Here is a 20,302-nt window from a genome sequence, read left to right as displayed (position 1 = left end):
GATATCACATTTACCTCCTCTATTTAAGACCGAAACAGGAGGATTTCTATACAACTCTGGCTGTCGCCTGATGATGCTGGTTGTAATTACTGGTGAAACGTCGTACTGGAATTGTAAATGTGGGTTTACTCTCCAACACACCGGTGTGCTGTACAAGTAACGGATTGGCATGTTTTGTTTATCTGACAAACCTTATTATGTGGCTGTGTCGGGTGGTGGCAGGTTTAACGACGCATTTATATTTATTCAATGTAACCCAACAACCTCTATTATGTATGGCATTTCTGATTTTTGCTCTGTTCCACAATGTGTGTTCCTAATTCTCCCTCAGTGCAATTCTTAGCACGTGTCTCCATGCTTTCCTGCGCACTTTTTCAGTTTTTGATCCATTTTCTTTTCCAGTGTTCCTGTGTCAGATATGCATACCCGAGCGAGCAATACGCTCCGATTTAAAACATTCTTCTTCCGGCGCATCATTACATTGCTTATCCCCAGCATGACGCCGATGATGGCAGCCTCGGCCGGTTGGTGCACCCTGTTTTGTCTTGTTTTGTCTGTTAATTCAGTGTTCTGTCAAGTTTTTCGGAGTTCTCTAACAAGAGACGAACTTTAAAACATTACGGAAACAACCCCTGTGGATTTATTTCCCACTTTTCTGCTTCCAGGCAGAATTAGTGGGCATTCTAGTCAAAGCCGCGCTCGGCTTTGCTCAAGCAGCGAAACGCCGTCGAAGGGGTAAACGGTCGGGGGCTCTAGTTCGACTACGCAAACGCGGGATCCGAACAGTGCTTCCAAGCTTTTCCCTCTCCAACGTACGTTCACTGTGCAATAAAATGGACGAACTACAGCTACTGATGGTGAAAAACAGAGACTTTTTTATCCTCTGTCTTGTGGTTCACGGAGACATGGCTGTGTGATTTGATCCCGGATACTGCATTACAACTGGCAGGCTTCCAACTCGTAAGATCGGATCGGGACATAGCACTCTCCGGCAAGACGAGGGGCAGTGGCAGAGGCGTAGCTAGGGGGGGGCAGGGGGGTACATATGTCCCCGGGCGCCAAGGTAAAGGGGCGCCAAAATGAGACTTACAACGTTACATTATAACTTATTGCGGCGGGCGCGGCAGCCTGAAACTACTGCACAAATCTACACTTCAACCTAAAAGTTTATGTATCCCGTCACACACAGCCTACATGTCATGCAATTACATTTTGGTACGCGCGCCTATTAAGAACTTACATGGAAGAACGTCCCAAACAACAGAGAGGCGCAGTCTTTCAGCCTTAGTCACTGGCCTGTTTTTTGGTGGCGGAAACTACGACGGCCTGAAACACACTGGAGTGCACTATCAGAAGCTGTTAAAGCTATCTACGAAGGACTGGATGAACTAGTAGGGCTGCTAGACAAATTATCGGAGGACGTAACTATGACGCCTGAAACCAGAAGTGATGCAGAACAGTTACAGGCATGCGTATTAAATTTTAACTTCATAGTTTTATTACATTTCTGGAATGTCATTCTTGGAAAAATTGATCGTATTCAGAAGCGCTTACAGGATCCTACTATGAATTTCAAGGAAGCAGAAACTGATCTTGAATCTTTGGGGCATGCATTTGTGAAGCTTCGTGATGATTTGAGCCAATTTGCTGTAGAAAACGCCAAAACAAGATGCACAGCCTGGGAGATCGATGTGGACAGAAGAATTAGGCGACGTCGGAAGATGCCAGGAGAACTGGCAAGAGATGCAGGACTTTCAGCAGAAGAAGAAATTGTGCGCGTTATGAAGAGCGTATTTTATCGACTTCAACAGGAGATGTCAACACGGTTTTTACGACTAAAAGACCTGAACACAAAATTTGGATTTCTGCTGGACGTCAAAACTCTTCTATCCGACACAGATGTCGATGCAATTCGTCGAAATTGCAAAGATTTTGGAAATTTCTATGACACCGACATCAATGGCCACGAACTTTTCACAGAAATTGGAGATTGCAAAATGCTGCTCAGTAACCGGAATCAAGTTCTACCAGAAACTCCTTTGGATCTTCTTGGTTTGTGTTTTATGGAGACGACATATTTCCGAATTTGCGAATTTCACTGCAAATTTTATTAACAATAGCAGTTTCAATTGCAAGCTGTGAGCGGTCGTTCAGCAAATTGAAACTTATTTTGTCGTATTTGCGTGCTTCAATGGGACAAAATCGTCTCAGCGATCTTGCTCTTCTCAGCGTTGAAAGAGAAACATTGGAAAAAACAGATTTTGATTACGTGATTGACCAGTTTGCGACAGTGAAATCAAGAAAAATGTATCTTTTGTAGACTATGTCAACCAGTCTACGACAGTGACTGAGTGAGCCATGTAATATAATTTCTATAAATTTGCTTTTTTAAATACAATGTTTCATTAAAATTTAAATTATTCCTTATTCGATGTAATAGGAAAATGTGATTAAACGGGGGGGGGGGCGCAAATTTTATAGTTCTTCCCCAGGCGCAAAATATCCTAGCTACGCCTCTGGGCAGTGGTATTTGTTTTTACACTAACAGTGGCTGGTGTGTAGATGTAACAGTGATTCTGCAACATTGTTGTCTGGACCTGGGATCATTTTTTATAAACTGTAAACCTTTTTACTCGCCTCGCGAGTTCGCGTCGCTCATATTGGTCGGAGTTTATTTGCCGCCGGGTCCTCAGGTTAAAGAGGCCCAACGCATGCTCGCCGACCAGATTCTGAATGTGGAGCGAGAAAATCCGGATTCCCTGGTTATCGTACTCGGCGATTTTAACAAAGGTAATCTCCCCAAATACAAACAATACATTAAATGCCCTACCAGAGAAGGGAACACTCTGGAACACTGCTACACTACAGTCAGTGGAGCCTACCATGCTGTCCCCCGAGCAGCACTGGGACACTGACCATGCCATGGTCCACCTGATTCCTGCATACATGCAGAAACTAAAGCTCTGTAAACCTGCTGTGAGGACATCTAAACAGTGGACCAGTGAGGCTATGGAGAATCTGCGGGCGTGCTTGGACTGTACTGACTGGGATATGTTCACGACTGCTACCAATAGCTTGGATGAACTCACAGAGGCTGTGATGTCGTACATCAGCTTCTGTGAGGACTGCTGTATTCCAACACGCACCAGGGTGAACTTCAACAACAAGCCCTGGGTTTCAGCAAAGCTCAGAAGGTTGAGGTTGGAGAAGGAGGAGCGTTTAGGAGTGGGGATAGAGACAGATTCAAAGAGTCGAAGAACAGGTTTAGCAAGGCGGTGAGAGAGGCTAAACGACTGTACTCAGAGAGACTAAAACATCAGTTCTCTGCTAACGGCTCTGCTTCTGTCTGGAGAGGGCTCAGGCAGATCACCAACTACAAGCCCAGAGCCCCCTACACCACTAATGACTCCCACCTGGCCAACGACCTGAACGAGTTCTACTGCAGATTTGAAAGACAATTGGACTGTCCTGTACTACCCCTTCCCACCCAAGAAGCCTCCCCCCTCCCCCCCCACTACAGAGATGACTCTCAATTCAGGAGGGAGAGGTTAACATACTTTTCAAGAGGCAGAACCCCCGCAAAGCAGCTGGGCCAGACTCTGTCTCTTCAGCAACCCTCAAGCACTGCGCTGACCAGCTGTCTCCGGTGTTCACCAACATCTTCAACACCTCACTGAAGACATGCCATGTACCAGCCTGTCTCAAGTCCCCCACCATCATCCCTGTGCCCAAAAAGCCAAGGCCAACAGGACTTAATGATTACAGACCCGTCGCCCTAACCTCTGTGGTAATGAAGTATTTTGAGCGCCTGGTGCTGGCACATCTCAAAGCTATCACAGACTCTCTCCTGGACCCCCTGCAGTTTGCCTACAGAGCCAACAGGTCTGTGGATGACGCAGTTAACATGGCCCTCCACTTCACCCTGCAGCACCTGGACTCCCCAGCAACCTACGCCAGGATCCTGTTTGTGGACTTCAGCTCTGCTTTCAACACCATCATCCCTGCCCTGCTTCAGGACAAGCTTTCCCAGCTGAACGTGCCCGACTCCACCTGCAGGTGGATCACAAACTTCCTGTCTGACAGGAAGCAGTGCGTTAGGCTGGGAACACAAGTCTCTGACTCCCGGTCTATCAGCACCGGATCTCCTCAGGGCTGCGTCCTTTCCCCTCTGCTCTTCTCCCTGTACACCAACAGCTGCACCTCCAGTCATCCGTCCGTCAAACTCTTGAAGTTTGCGGACGACACCACCCTCATTGGGCTCATCTCTGGTGGGGATGAGTCTGACTATAGGTGGGGAGCTGACAACCTGGTGACCTGGTGTAGCCAGAACAACTTAGAGCGTAATGCTCTTAAGACAGTGGAGATGGTTGTAGACTTCAGGAAGAATACAGCCCCACTCACCCCCATCACCCTGTACGACTCCCCAGTCAACACTGTGGAGTCCTTCCGCTTCCTGGGCACTATCCTCTCCCAGGACCTTAAATGGGAACCGAACATCAGCTCCCTCATAAAGAGAGCACAACAGAGGATGTACTTCCTACGGCAGCTGAAGAATTTCGACCTGCCAAAGACAATGATGGTGCACTTCTACACAGCCATCATTGAGTCCATCCTCACCTCCTCCATCACCATCTGGTATGCTGCTACCACTACCAAGGACAAGATCAGACTGCAGCGTATCATCCGCACTGCTGAGGTGATTGGATGCAATCTGCCTACCCTCGAGGACCTGTACACCTCGAGGACCCTGAGGCGAGCGAGGAAGATTGTGGCCTATTCCTCCCACCCTGGACACTCTGTTCCAGCTACTCCCCTCCGGCAGAAGGCTGCGGTCCATCAGGACCAAAACCTCACGCCACAAAAACAGTTTCTTCCCATCCGCTGCTGGCCTCTTCAACAAGGCCAGGGGCTCAAACTGACTTTAACGCTCAAACAGACTTTAACACAATATCTGCACAATGACACCCTTCCATATTTGCACTATGTTACCCTATTTGCATTTTTGTAATTTTATATTGTATATTGTAGCTATTGTATATTTTAGATTTTATTGTATTACATTTTTACATACTTCAGCTCCTTAGTATTAGTTAGACTTGTACCTTTAGTATAGTTAGACTTGTAAACCACTTATTTAAGATTTAAGATTCCTATATGTTTAATGTATGCACCTTCCTGCCAAAGTAAATTCCTTGTCTGTGCGAACTTTCATGGCGAATAAAACCCTTTCTGATTCTGCTTTTCACTATCAAGTTTCATTTACAAAAAATAAATATTGTTCACAGCAACATTAGGAAATTGGTTCTGAATATTGGATTGGAGAAATATATTTTGCTTATTGAGTTTGTTCAGCCAGCTGGCCAGGATTGGCCAAGGACATTAGCCCACTTTACACCCAGACGACTGGAGAACACAGACGATACAGTACGTGAATGGAAAAATGATTTGGCGATCTCGGAAACTGATTGAAGAACCCAGAGAGGGAGAACAGATCTCGGGGTTGGAGTTGACTTGCCCTCTTCAAACAAGGTACATATTGAGCGAAAGCCTGTTTTCACATTTATTTGAACAGGTAATATTAATATTGTGCTAGTTTGAAAAAGTAGATTTTAATAACAGTATGCCAACTACGTATTTTGAATTTCGGATTTACAATTGTGCAACACCAAAAAAACCTATGTATATCGTTTGTGCCAAATAATGTTTAGTGGTAATGCGTTACAGTAGTTAAGATACGTTACTGTAACCAAAAACTATTTATACAAAAAATGATCTGTGACCTTCGGCCTCTCGTTATGGTCATTGGGGAATGGCCACCACAATGCGGGGTCATGGGAGGTCAACCGGGAGGACACATGAACATTCACAACTACTGGGGCCTGCGATCGATGATGATGATTTCTTGTGATTTGAATATTGTTAAACACAGGCTATGATAATAGAATCGTTTATGGTAAGATTAACATCATTGTTTAGGCATTGCACTCATTATATGTGTAATAAAGGACTCTTCCACAGTGTCGATCTCCGTTGTCCTTTATTTGGGTTCGTGTAAATCTCACTCCCACGGCATCCTCGCTCAGGCCCGCGTCTCCTCCGTCGAGCACTCCGCAGCCACACTGCTGCTCCGCCCTGCAGCCACCCTGCTGCTCCACTCCTCCTCGCTCACGGCCAGCCTTCCACAGCCCGCTAGCCCCCCTGCGCCCGGACACCGATGACCGACGGTGCCGAGGTCTCCCAACACGTGGCGATCGCGCCACCCTCCCAGTACTGCCCAGCGTGGCCTCCTCCCGTTTTCACACCGTCTTCTCTCCCCGATCCCTTCCTGTTCTCTCCCTAAATCCTCTCCCCCACGTGACCCTAACTCCTCCCTCTCCTCACGTGACCCAGACTCCGCCCCCCTCAATCCTTGCTCGCATTACATATGTACACACCTTTATCAACATCATCATCTTCAACCATGGTCTATCCAGTGCTGAGTGAAGGCTTCCCCAAGCTGTCGCCATCCCTCATGGTTCTTTAAAGGTGCATTTGAAAAAAATTGATACTCCTATTGATGCTCGTGCTGTTGTGGAGTGACTCATGCAGCCAGCTATGGCTACAGGGTTTGGTGATTCGTGTTGTTTATGTCGTTTATTGTGAAATTTCGGTCACAGTTCCTATGATCACTGTTACATTGCTTATGGCTTTATTTTGGTGATTTCGAAATTTGGCCATGTTTGTTTGTTGTAGTACGGAGTTAGAATGATGGCTTTAATCTAAGTTGTCTTGTGGTTGTTGTTGTTTACTTGCATCCCACTGGGATTTTTGCATAGCGTTGGTGTACGATGCTTTTTTTTCTGGAAGACTGCAGTTTTTTCCCCTGGATTTTTCTGTTTGCGCATAGTCACTTTAAGACGTTTTATTGTTCATGTTTTTGTTTTTTGTTTGTTGCGGTTGCACCCGATTCAAGAGCCGAATGGCTCACAGGGCTATACCAAATAAATGAAACTGAACTGAAACTGGTTTCACTCCTGCACGTCAACTGATCTCATCGCTTCCTCTCCATAATGGTTGTCTTTTCCTTTGACTGTAAAAACTAAACTGACACTAAACTTTTTGTAATTTACCAGTTCAGGCCCATTGAGCTATATAGCTATTTTTTAGAAGCGACCAGGCTACAAATGATAGCCAAATTAATTGTGTTATCATGTGGAAATTATAGCAGCCAAAACTCGAAACGTATGTTGATTCCGAATGTGGAGGGAAAACCCCAAGGACCCGGAGAAAAATCGTCGTGACCACGGGGAGTACATGCAAACCACAAATATACAAGTGCCAGGGTTGGGATCAAACCCACAACCTCCTGTATACCAGGCGAGGTAGTTAATTTTTCGCCACCTTGGCGCCTGTCATTCTGCCACTAGTCTCTTCCATCCGCCATCATCCCTTCTCAGAATGTGTAATGCCCAAGCTCACTTATTTGTCATAACAATTCATTTCTGTGTCTGAGTTTGATTCCCAGAATGCTTTGTTTACTTTCACTTTAAAAAGCAGTTAGGACTAAAGATAAACACAGTATGATTGTGGCCATGCAACACAAACTATGGACCTGATAGTATTCTAGTGGTTTGCACCCCTTCAACGGAGGAGTGAAACTACACAAACTCTCTCCTGAAGCCCTCTCGTGGCTAGCAGACCACGACATAGGCATTGAGCTCCCGAACATATAGTCATACGCAAGAATAGAATGAACAACACATGTGAAGGAAAAGGAGAACATTGTTGGAGGGACACAAGAAATCATCGATGGCAAGAAAAACCAGGATCAAAATCATGAAAAACATGAGCAAGGGAAAGTTGAGTAGCTTTTGAAACATTGAAAATCATCATAAAGAGTGATAACAACAACGTGCCTCAAGAGCAGCGTGTCCAGCAAGTTTATATTTGTCCACGGTGCCATGAATCCGAATCGTGCGCACTTACTCAGAACACAGCGCAGCTAAATGAATTACATTTACGGAAAAAAATATCCTTAACACATTAAACTTTGCCTCATGGTAACATTTTGAAATGAAATGAATATCATCAATATGGACAATAATTAAGGCGGACATTAAGATGGACAATCATTTCTCGGTAAGGACAGATGTTACTTTTTAAAGTAATAACCAGTGGTCTCAGTGGTTAGTTCTTATAGCCTCTGTCTTACGCAAAAAAGACGTGGGAAAACATAATTGAGCTAGCACGGTTTTTCTTTTACAACATAGCGGCCTACGACTGAAAATGATCCGGCGAGGATGTGCACTCGCTAACGCAGAGTGCACACCTGCGGTACGCTGCCGAGATTATTGATGACCTCGCCGCCGAGAAGGTCCAGCAGTATCTCACTAGCACCTCATGGTGGCAGCCAGATGCGGGCTGCCCACACCTCCCATTTAGCACCCTTGTTGAACGTGTGCGTGTATGTGAGAGATTCGCTCATGAGTTTGCGCAGTTCCAAGGGCCGGGATGGGAGCGCACCATCGCAAGCCTTTTTCCAGGGGAAGAGGAGGAGCTCGCCAGGACGGTGAGGTGGGGGGGGGACGAGGGAGCCTCCGGGACCCAAGGAGCAGAGGTGGGACAAAGTCATTGTTATGCAAGTCCAAGTCGAGTCGCAAGTCATCAAATTCATGACTCGAGTCTGACTCGAGTCCAAGTCACATGACTCGAGTCCACATCTCATAGGTGGGACAAAGTCATTGTTATGCAAGTCCAAGTCGAGTCGCAAGTCATCAAATTCATGACTCGAGTCTGACTCGAGTCCAAGTCACATGACTCGAGTCCACACCTCTGCCAAGGAGGCAGCCCCAGGATGGGTGGCAGGGCTACATACCGGCATAGGGGATATAGCCGGCCATGTAACCCATTTACGCGGGGAGGTGACACAAGTACATGGGGAGGTGACCCGAGCACACGGAAATATAAACATGCTGCAATCCACAGTGGAGGTGGTCCAGGCTGAGGTGGGAGGACTACGCTCCATGGTAGAGAGACTAACTGGGCGGGTGTCTCAATTAGAGGCCGAGTTCGGACAAATGTGAATCGGGAGGGGGGAGTGGCCAAGGGGCCTCCTATGGAGCCACCACCTTTCCCCGGACGTGCTATCTATGCGACCGACGGGGACATCTCATGAGGGATTGTCCCCAGATCGCCCATGCTAGACACGTGCCAGGGTTAACCGCCAACGCCCCCTAGAGTAGACCAACTAGGGGTGCAATCAATGCGGTCCCAACACAAATAGACGATAATAATGTTGAGCAAGTGATCCCAACGCAGATGCTGATCACAACACCAAAGAACACGGCAACTGCGGGCGGCTAGCTGCAGCAGCGAGTGGCAGGAATCACGGGGGCCATGTTGCTGGTGGAAGGGCAGGTGAATGGGCGGTGTATCCGAATTCTGTTAGACACGAGGGCGGTAGCCTCATTCGTGAGCGCAGCACACTGCAACGTGGTCGGTGTTGACGTGGGCCGCCTACAGGCCCCGGATTGCCTGCTGCGCACTGGAAGTGAAGCTGGCATGGGACTGCTCTGGAGGGTCACCCTGGAGGTCCGCCTCGGGCACTAGGTGTGTGACCAAGAATTATATTTCGAGCGTGTTGTGCCATGAGTGTATTTCAGGTACCGACCTCCTGGAAAAGTTGGGGCTTAATGTGCAGCCCTGCCAGCGATGCGCCACCGTGGAGAGCAGTGGGGAGCAGATTCCGTTCCTGGGACGGGAGCCGGATCACCCCCGCTTCGAACCCGTGGCCACTATCTTGGTGTCGGCCATCACCATCGGGCCCCTCGCGGAGATGCTGGTGCCGGTAACAACGCCTTCCACCGACCCCTCCCACCGACCATCGGGTGAGGTAATGTTAACTCCTCACCCAGAGTTGGCGGCAAGGTACGGGGTTGTAGGGTTGGCCACGCTGGTAAACACTGTTGGGGGCCGACTGTTTATGCGAGTTTTTAACGCCCACAGTACCCCAGCGAGGCTACAATGGTTCACCATGGTAGCCACACTATACCCCCTGCACGCACGCCACACTAGCAGCTCGGTGTTTGCCCTCTGGGCTGAGGACCTCTGCCGCTCCGAGGACCACCAGGACCTGGCGTGGTGGGTCGGCCTGACCCACCGAGCGGAGGTCGTCCCCCTGCTTGACGCGCTACAGGTACCCTGGGCAGATTTAACCAAGGTGGAGGCCGATCAGCTGCGAGGGTTACTGCGGGAGTACGCCGACGTGTTTAGTGAGCATGATTCGGATGTGGGCCGGACAGACCTCGTTAAGCACCAAAGTGACACAGGTGCAGCCCGACCCATTAAACTCCCCACATACCAAGTGGGCGCACCCGAACGGGCCCAGATTAAAGAGGCGGTCGCGGATATGCTCCACGATAACATAATCTAGCCCTCAGCGAGCCCCTGGTTTGCCCCGGTTGTGCTGGTGCCTGATTTACCTGGATGACATGATAGTGTTCAGTAGGTCCCTGTCTTAGCACTGGTACAGGTTACGGGAGCTGTTCCAACGACTGTGAATGGCCCATCTCAAGCCCAAACGCGTAAGTGTTATATTGCCCAGTGCGAGGTTGGGTACCTCGGACATCGCGTCAGCGAGGCAGGGGTGTGCACCGACCCGGAAAAGATACGCGCCGTAGTGGAGTGGCCACAGCCGTAGAACCTGATGGAGATCAGGTAATGTTTGGGGCTAGCCACTTATTATCATCGATTTGTGAAGGGATTCAGCGAGATTGCATGCCCCCTCACCCAACTAACTTCACCTAAGAACCCCTACCATTGAACGGAGGCCTGCCAGACGGCCTTCACCACCCTCAAGGACTACCTCACCCATACCCCCACCCTGGCCTTCCCTGACTTTTCCACAGATTTTATCCTGGACACTGACGCCTGCAGCAGTGGTCTGGGTGCTGTGTTGTCACAGGCGCAGGATGGGATGGAGCGGGTCATCGCATACGCCAGCCGGACCCTGAGCGGGGCTGAACTGAACTATTGCATGACCCGTCAGGAACTGTATGCCATGATTTTTGCATGTAAGCAGTTCCGGCCTTATCTGTATAGCAGGAAATGTCCCGTGTGCACTGACCATTATGCTCTGCAGTTCCTCCTCACATTCAAGGAACTGCGGGGGCAGATGGCCAGGTGGCTGACGCGCTGACGCAGCTGCAGGAATATAAACTGCAAATCGAGTACAGGGCCGGACGGACGCCCGCAAACGTGGACACATTGTCGAGGCGACCTGCGGTGTGCTCCGAGTCACGGGCTGAGGAGGCCTACCCTTGCTTCATGGGGGAACACTGCCGACAGGTAACGGCCCCCCTAGAATGCCCTGAGACTAACCCCCCTCCAATGAGAGAGAGAGTGCCGTGTGTGCCACAAAGGTCTCTGCGGAAGGAGCCGGGGGCCCGGGGGGCCACCTGGCAGGCACGGACCCCGCAGCCAGGGGCCCGACGGGACACTCTGCCCCGCCCAATCAGATCCAAGAGGACGTCGGCTGTGCATTCTCTGGCCTGGACAATGAACAACTGCGACAGGCCCAGCAGCGGGACCTGGAGCTGGCAGTGGTGGAGGCAGCCCTGCGGGAGGAGAAGGTCGCCGTAAAGGGACCATGGAGTGGTTTGTACCCCCGGTGTGTGTGAAAGATGGGGTGGTGCGGGAACTAGCTGAAGACGGGCAGCCGGGGTGCATCTGTGTTCCCGCCCAGGTGCGACCCCAGCTGCTACGGTTGATGCATGACCACCTGCTTGGGGGCCATGATGGGGAACGGCATCGCCAGTATCTTTGGCCCAAACTGATGCAAGACGTGGCAGCCTGGGTACAGGGCTGCCGCGCTTGTCAACAGTGTGGGCAGAAACCGGCACGGTATCAGGTGCCCCTGAGGCTGTTCCACGTCAGCCAGGTGAACCAGTTGGTTGGGGTGGACCTACAAGGGCCATTCCCGCGGTCCCACCGAGGCAACCGGTACAGGCTGTTCACCTACACCACCACGGTACACACATCCACTGGACAGACCCCCTTCATAATGATGTTTGGTCGTGAGTCTTGCCTACTGGCAGATATGTTGTTCGGCGTTGCCCCGCCATAACCGGAGGAAGGCAGCCAACCCATGGAGCACCTAATGGGGACCCTGCGAGTGACCCATGGCTGGGCCTACCAACAGGTGGATGCCGCCCATCAGCACTAAGAGCAGGGCGCACGCCCCCGTGCGGAGCCCCCCTTCTACTCGGCGGGCTCTAAGGTATGGCTGCATACCCTATGTGTAGGGGCCGGCCAGGTGGGGAAGCTGACCACCTACTGGCATGGACCCTGGACCGTGGTGTGGCAGATCTCCCCCTGGACAGTGCTGATCCAGGGCGGGGAGAGGGGCTGAGAGACGGTGGTGAATATCCGCCGATTAAAACCCTGGAGGGCGGCCCCGGCGGCAGAGGCGCCTGCGTTTCGAGTACCCCAAAACCCCGGAATCCCTGCACCCCACATGCCTCCCATACCCGATGGCTTCGCGCCGTACATGGGCCCTGTTGGGCCCAAGTTACCAATGGACTCCGGCCCAGCACTTAATAAGTGGTGTGTTTCCATAGACAAATAATAATGTGAAGCTCTCCGCCATTGTCAAAGCGTGTCGATGTGAATGTGAGGGCTGCATAGTAACAGTGTTCGATGTCAGGGATAATAATTGTCATAACTGGGGTGGCGCACACCAAGTTCCTACCCCACTGTATCAGATAGAGTTCATACTGAAACAATCAGGGTGATTGATGATCCAGCACTCACTGAGTCACTCGCTCACTGGCAGTCTGTCACCTCCGTATCACTCTTTCACTGCTACTATAATGTTTACCGTTCCCATGAACTTCATTCCTCGATTCCCCCATTCCATATTGAGTACTCAAGTCACCCAAGCTGCGAGACTGAGTCGACTGAGTCTACCAGACTGAGTCGTCTCATCCACACTGTGCTGAACCACCGCACTTCAGGACACGGCACTTCACACAGCTCGACTTTGGAAATCCGTCCCTATTGTCTCATTTCCACATCCTTGCTCAATCCAAGCAATGCGTGAATGCTCATCTATGACAATTTTGACAGTGCTCTTTGTTGCTGGCCACTTTGACGTTGTGGGCCTTCAGGCCTATGCTTAGCGACTGTGATTAAAAGAATGTATAATAACGCAAAAATTCTGGTGATCGACGGTTCGCGAACACATAAAGTGCTCTACCACCGTGGAATGTTAGCGCGGAAGATCCATTCGAAGTTCCTGTGCAGTGAAGATCTCCAACCTGCCTTAGCCATTAGTGGTCCTCGTGCCTTGTTGCCTCTGCGAAATTAACCTTGGGGCTATACACTCATTATGACCCCTACAATGCCACAGCGGTAATATGCTTTATTTTTTTTTATTAAATTAGGTGCGATTCCATTAATACTCGATGTATATTTTACAAGGCAGACCTTGTTTACCCAAGCAACGTGACACATGCTGTATAAATATGTATATAATTTGATCGAGGGTAATTTTCTTATTTGGGAGTTCTTGGGTTCAGACTATAAAATCCGCAGCCAAATTTGTACATGTGTCGATAATACAGCACGGTGGTTATACTTATTTTTGCAGTGTACTTGGTATTTTATGAATACTACTATTTACTATGATATTTATTTTATGAGGTAAGGCCCACTAAGCGATACAGCTCTTTTTCAGAAGCAACCTGGCTACAAATGATAGCTCAACGAAGTGGCTTATCGCAAGGAATTTTATAGCAGCCAAATGCTCTAAACACATGTTTCTAAATATGGAGGGAAAACCCAGAGGATCCGGCTTACTGGGCTCCTGGAGGAATATCCACGCAATGCAAACTCGTTCAATCTGAAAACTTGTTCCATTGGATATAAATAGTAACACAAGGTGTGACCTAAAGTTGTTGATGATGATCTGACCAACGTTTTAAATTATTCTTGTAACGTATGGCAAGAAAGCAAGTTTGTTTAGATGTTATAGTTGAATATTAAGGTCCTTCAACCATTTCAAGGCAGCAGTAGGCGCTGTGTGGATTGCAGCGATACTGCCAAGGTATGTGCGTGGATGGCGCACTCGTCGGTGATGCGTATGATTGTTTGGGCTTCACCACAGTCATACATTGGTGAATCTGAGATTTTTCATTCATGGAACACAGTGTACGCACATCTCCCATCCTGCAATCGAGCATGGTTCAGTGTGGTCGACAGCCATCGTGAGAGAGAGAATCCCGGCAATGATATATACAATGCACAATGCCAAGTACACTTGCCGAAATGTCACTATGTTTTTTCTTTCTGTTTTAAATAATGAGGGCCATTTCCCAATTTGTTCACTCATCTGTTATATGGCAGCATTAATGAAGACAGTTGCAAGAAATCTTAAATCTGGTCACAACACAGACATAACTTCAACCGTGATGATGGGTACAAACTGAGTAATCATTGGAAAGATGTTATTAACCATGTAAAAAATATTTAACTAAACATATTTGGACCATCTTATTTGACAGGTACTATTCTACTTTACCGATTGTTGACATCCCCAGCGTTTAACAGTACTCTCCTTTTCACAGTTGGTTTGCCAACCAACACCGGGTAAAACAACATGTGCACCTATTGTTCTCTTTTAGCCACCCCCTCAACACGTTCTATTCATTGGCTACCACATTCAGATAAGCCCCTCCCCCCTCCCCCCATTAACTTGTATTTAAGAGCCTGTCTCTTAGAATTTTGCCTCACTTGATACAGTAAATCTAGCCGTGACGGTCCACCCTGATGATGGAGACTTGTGTTGCCTCCGAAACGTCGTGATTTATAATTTAATTTATATTAGTTCTATTATTTTTATTATTTATTCTTACCTACGTGACTTTACCGAAAGAAAAAAAACCTAAGAGTATGGTCACAAGAACAACAACTCAAACTTTGCCGTTCAAGGAGTTCTGTCTCAGTGAAAAGCTCACTAAATATCCATGACACTCCATTGCGAGCCAAGAATGGCAATGGTCAGAGGTGAAATATAACATTCATCATTGATAATGATGGTACCCAATTAACAACCACCTGATGAAATGTGATTAAGGCCCGGTGTGTGTTGCTGCCAGCTTAAATCTTGGATGCCCTCCTCCCGAGAGACCCATCCAGCTGGGGTACTTACTCTCTTCAAATCTTAACTAATCGGGGGGTTGTATTTTTACGAGCATTAAAGAAAACGTACACTACAGGAAACAATATGGAAAACCTTGACTTAAAGCTTTCATGACTGTAGGAATTCATATTCGTTGGGTATTTTGGTAAAGTCACATAGATAGGTTCAAATTAATAAAAATAACAAAAACTACGACATTTCAATCGCAACACAAGCGGTCGTCAATCAGGCGGAGAGACGACCGTTTGTGTGATGACGACTGCTTGTGTTGCGATCGAAACGTCGTAGTTTTTTGTTTATTTAATTTTGATTAATTTTAACCTATCTAAATGACTTTACCGAAATACCCAAAGAATATGAAAAACAGTAAACAAATAACCGTGGGCCGAATGGGCTTACTCACCATGTTAATAGCTGACACTGGGCCGATGCTGTTGACGTAGATGTCCGTTTCAACGGTAATCGGCTGGACTGTCGCAGACGCACATAGGGAGATATAGTCAGTACTCGAGAAACAGGATTCAAGTGACAGTTGAATGTATTTGCAGTACACCGGTAGTGGTGCATGGTATAACAAAAAGTAAAAAAATAGCAATAATTATTTCATTTCCTGCGATTCGCAACTCCGGTCAGAAATTCGTGTGGGGTGGTGCGTCCAAATCAGTTCTCGTGATGTGGAAGCAGTTGGAAGACGAACGTTATGAGCAGCTGAACACGAAGCTTCAGTCTGTTGCCGTATAGCAGTACCCAGCCTGATGATGATTGGCTCCCTGTTCCAAAGGCAGATTTGACTCCTCGTGCCCTAGACTTGGTTGGGCGGTCCCTCGATTCAGATTTATTTCGTCTTAATAAGACTGAATAAACCTTGGCGACTGGATCAATTAAATATCGATAAACAGATACATTTAGTCATTTCAAATTTAGATGTTGGACAGTTTTATGAGGACCAGTGTGTTATGCTGCACCGGTGTACCGCCAATCGTCCATTTACGAACGCAGGCACTGGTGAACACCACGATGTACACGGAGTAAGAGACGGCGCATGTTTATATTGCATGCCCCATGAATACATGTTGTACAGTACAACGGCAAAGTAAAACGTAAAAAAGAAAAAGTGTTTTGCATGATAATCCTATGGCATTTTGGCAATCTCTGCTCTAGAGAAGGGCCAATACCTAAAGCGTTAGCGTCTTCCAGTATATATCTTCACATTTCATAGTCATTGTTTATAAATTGAGATATTAACAATTTATTTCAGCTTGTTTGAGGATATGCGTTTCTTGAAATATATGTAAGTGCATATACGTACACTGAATGTATTTAAAGGGTGCCTCAATACATCTGAACGTGCATTAATGTACTTACAAAGAAATAATGTGACCAATACTCCAAGAGCTTCCATATCTGCGTGAAATTTGACTATTATTCCCTAAATGCTTAAAGTAGAAATACCAAACATTTACCAAACATCTCAATCAGGATCGCCAAGGAAAACATGTTGAGACTTGCTGATGCTTCACATTGACACTCACATACACGTAGTGTTCAACACTGCAACGCACCGACATTTGTTTCGCAGCTTCATACAGCTCTTACTGACATGATTGCTATGGGTGTCAACACCAGTCCTGTCTTGTCACAATTTCCCAGTGAAAGCAAAGGACTCTGGCATGCGTTGTCCGTGGAAGCGTCTACTCCTGATTGAGCTATCAAGCGTGGTTTGTTCACTCGACACTTGTGGCGGCTTTGCCATGCGCGGATCATCGACCATATACAATTGGAATCTTCCCAGTGGGTGTCACTGAGGAGGATGCTCTTCGCCGTTTTCCTCGGGAGTTATGAAAGTGTCAGGAATAAAAAAAAATAGTGAGGCGATATTCACGTGGCGGTTTATCGCTTAACACTTTTCCAGCGTGAAATTCACGTCTCAATTTTCGGCGTATGTAATGGACGGACGAAGTGCCATTCCGCAACAAGTCACCGCAGCCAATCGGCATCGGGGGGGGCGGAGAGAACGGGGACCTCACGCTGTGACGTCGGTCACATGCACGCATGACACACCAAGCCGACCAATCGGGTGCCGCCGCTCCACCTCACGCAATGAACTCACTCGCAATGAAGGCGCTCACTCGCAATGAATTCACTGGCAATTAACTCAATCACTCACAATGAACTCACTCACTCGCAATGAACTCACTCACTCGCAATGAACTCACTCACTGGCAATGAACTCACTCACAATAAACTCTCAAGGGTGCGAGTTAGTGCTGCATGAAGGCAAAGGCAGCGTTAATTAAATACAATGACTATGCTATTTAGAAAAAAAAACATGATTGCGGTTTTGTAATGACGGTGGCGATTAGTTAATTTAAGATAATTGATGATGCTGTTGCAGCTGATTAATGGATTGCCAACACTCAATCCAACGAACCACGCCAGGGAAACACCCGCAACCAACCCTTTACGCACGGTGGTCCACCAACTCTTGCCTCTGAATTCCATGCAATAAGCTACCAACGATGTGCAACGCGCCGCGCGACGTACCTGGGGCACCCATTTGAAATGCAGAGACGTCTGCGGAATCGTTGTTATCATCCTTACTTAAGCGGGAGATGAAATAAACCCACTGAGACGCATGAAACAATGCATCTTGCAAGAGCGACCTAGGTGGCATTCACAATTGAGGCGATACGCTCACACAGACACGGGCCAGCGTGCCCTGTCAGCACTCCCCGCACAAAGCCATGCCACACCGTGTGATTGATGCATTTCTGCACGATCATAATTTAGTTACGAGGATTTGTTTTTTGATAGAGGCTGCCCCCCTTCTCGTCGAGACATCTCACATCGCTTCTACACCGCATCTCATCTCACACACTGGAAGAGGATCCCCCCAACCCAGTGGCAGCTGTCCCTGTGCGGCACAAGGTGACTCAGAACCTGGCCTGCGAGCTAAGCATTTGTCTGTCGGTAGGGGGCGGTGATTGCTGCTACTAAGTGTAATCACAATTGATTCATTTGAAGGTGATTTTTTTACGTGGAATTTTTTTAGCACGAGATGCAAAATTGTCTACTCAAATCAAATAACATTACAATTTATTATTTTATTTATGGGATTCTTTAAAATCCACGTGAAGCAGATGGAGCATATATTTATGGTTAATACAACTGCAGTAATAACCTGGGCGCCATGATAGCGAGATGATAATTACCTCACCTGGTATGCAAGACGTCCGTGGGTTCGATCCCAACCCTGACACCTGCTGTATATTTGGAGTTTGCTTGTCTCTCTCCCCGTAGTTGCGAGGATTTTTCTCCGAACCAACATGCGTTTAGAGTAATTGGCTTCGAGAAATTCCCATGCGATAAGCCACTTCGTTGAGCTATCATTTGTTGCCAGGTTAGTTGTGAAAATTAGCTATATAGCTCAGTGTGGACCTTACATGGTAAAAAAATATTAGTTGAATCCCAAACCTCTAAAACAAGCGTTGATGTCACCGCCCATACTGGAACAAACTTCTCCACATTAAACAGCCATCTTCGCTCACTAGTTTACGCTCCGCACTCAAAACTCACTTATTTTCCCTAGCGTTAATCTCCACCTCATATCCGCCACCATTGCTTTTCCATCTTCACATTCTCGTATGGCTCCCACTCATCCCCCATTCATTCAATCCATTCATCATCACCGACTGTCATCAATTTAGCTTTCACCGATTTAACGCATCATCATAAATTTGCCCATTGCTTCCTTCCATCTATTTCATTCACCTTGTCTCCACCACTACTAATTATGCGCCTTGAATAAGGCGCTATATAAATTCGTTAAAGATTAGATAGTATCCACCAAAAATTTTCGCCACCGTTTCGCTAGGCCGGATTCCCCACATTACTCAATGGCGGCACGGAGCAGCGGGATGGACCTGGGGGCGTCTCGGCTCAGAAACAGGAGGCACGTGAATTGCAAAATGCCAAATGGATCAAATTTTCTACAAAGCGGCCCTCGCGTCGATGGGTAGAGACAGAACGACGGACACAAAATAGCCGCACGAATCGAGCGCAGAGCGGGAAGCAAGCCTGCAGGCCCTTGTCACGGAGGGGATATCCACGTTGTGTGAATATCCATACACTGTTATTTTTGTTTTTCTAGATGAGAAATCCGGCATTCTCACATCGATACCAAGCACTGGCATGCAAATGTGTGAATGTCAAGTGTGCAAATATACTATCAGTTAACTGCTCCCACACACACATGCACTCACACCTGCATCATCATCATTCTCAGCGGGAACAATGGAGTTGGAAAATCGAGCAAATGGGGGTGCATATGGTTCCACAATATTGAATGCGATTTGGCATATGCTGCATATAACTGCAATATATGAACACAAAAGACTGCATATTTTGAAATATATAGCATTGTTGTAACTCGGTATGTAATTATATATCTAAAAAGTTTTTGATTCCAATATATTGCACATGTACAGCTGTCTGTGTATCCACTGATGAATCAGGGCCTCCCCATGCCACTGCAGTTAATGTGGGTTATTTGACCAATACTTTACCACTCTGGTCAGTGTGGGTTGGTCAAGGTGAGGGACACAGATGTAGGAGCATACAAGTACAGTGCAACAATGTATTTTACTGCACTGCCCTCTGCTGTCCACCACAGCACTGGAGGTTATAGCCTATAGCACCTGTCATGCATGGTGGTCGCCTATCCTAGCATGATCCAGACTTAACTCTGCTTCTGAAATCGGACAAGATTAGACACGATAATTGTTTTTTTACCCTTCCATCTGGCATCAAAACTGACACCTTTTTTACAAGGAGTCATGTTTGCATAGACCACAATACTTGCAGTCATAATGCAAACAAAAAACATAACTCTGATAATGTGCACTGTCCTTGGAAGTTGATTAGTCCACACCCGAGACAGCTTTCCTTAGAGCCTAGTCTCACATGGGTTGGACCAGATGACACCAAAAGGCATAATATTGGAACAATCCGCAAAGCCATCACCCCAACCGTGAGGAAGGAGCCATCTGAAGATCAAATCAAAACTATCACCTTACCTTACATAGCAGGGATAACCAAAAATAATTCCAAAATCTTGAACAAACA

At 47.4% G+C, this 20,302-nt stretch overlaps 1 protein-coding gene across 1 annotated transcript in view; it reads right to left on the bottom strand.

The window, feature by feature from the left end:
- The window catches only part of LOC144723907 (gamma-aminobutyric acid receptor subunit gamma-2-like), a 49,108-nt gene extending 33,464 nt beyond the window's left edge, over nt 1-15,644 (bottom strand). Inside the window, exon 1 of the mRNA XM_078602685.1 lies at nt 15,582-15,644. Within this exon, the coding sequence (XP_078458811.1) occupies nt 15,582-15,584 (3 nt within the window). The 5' untranslated portion in view covers nt 15,585-15,644. The remainder of the gene's footprint in view (nt 1-15,581) is intronic.
- Nucleotides 15,645-20,302: the final 4,658 nt, after the last annotated feature.

This window comes from Lampetra planeri, chromosome 19 (genome assembly GCF_965212315.1).
Source record: "Lampetra planeri chromosome 19, kcLamPlan1.2.h2, whole genome shotgun sequence".
Lineage (NCBI taxonomy): Eukaryota > Metazoa > Chordata > Hyperoartia > Petromyzontiformes > Petromyzontidae > Lampetra > Lampetra planeri.
Note: the sequence above shows the minus strand (reverse complement) of the source record. Positions and strands in the feature narration are given on the sequence as shown.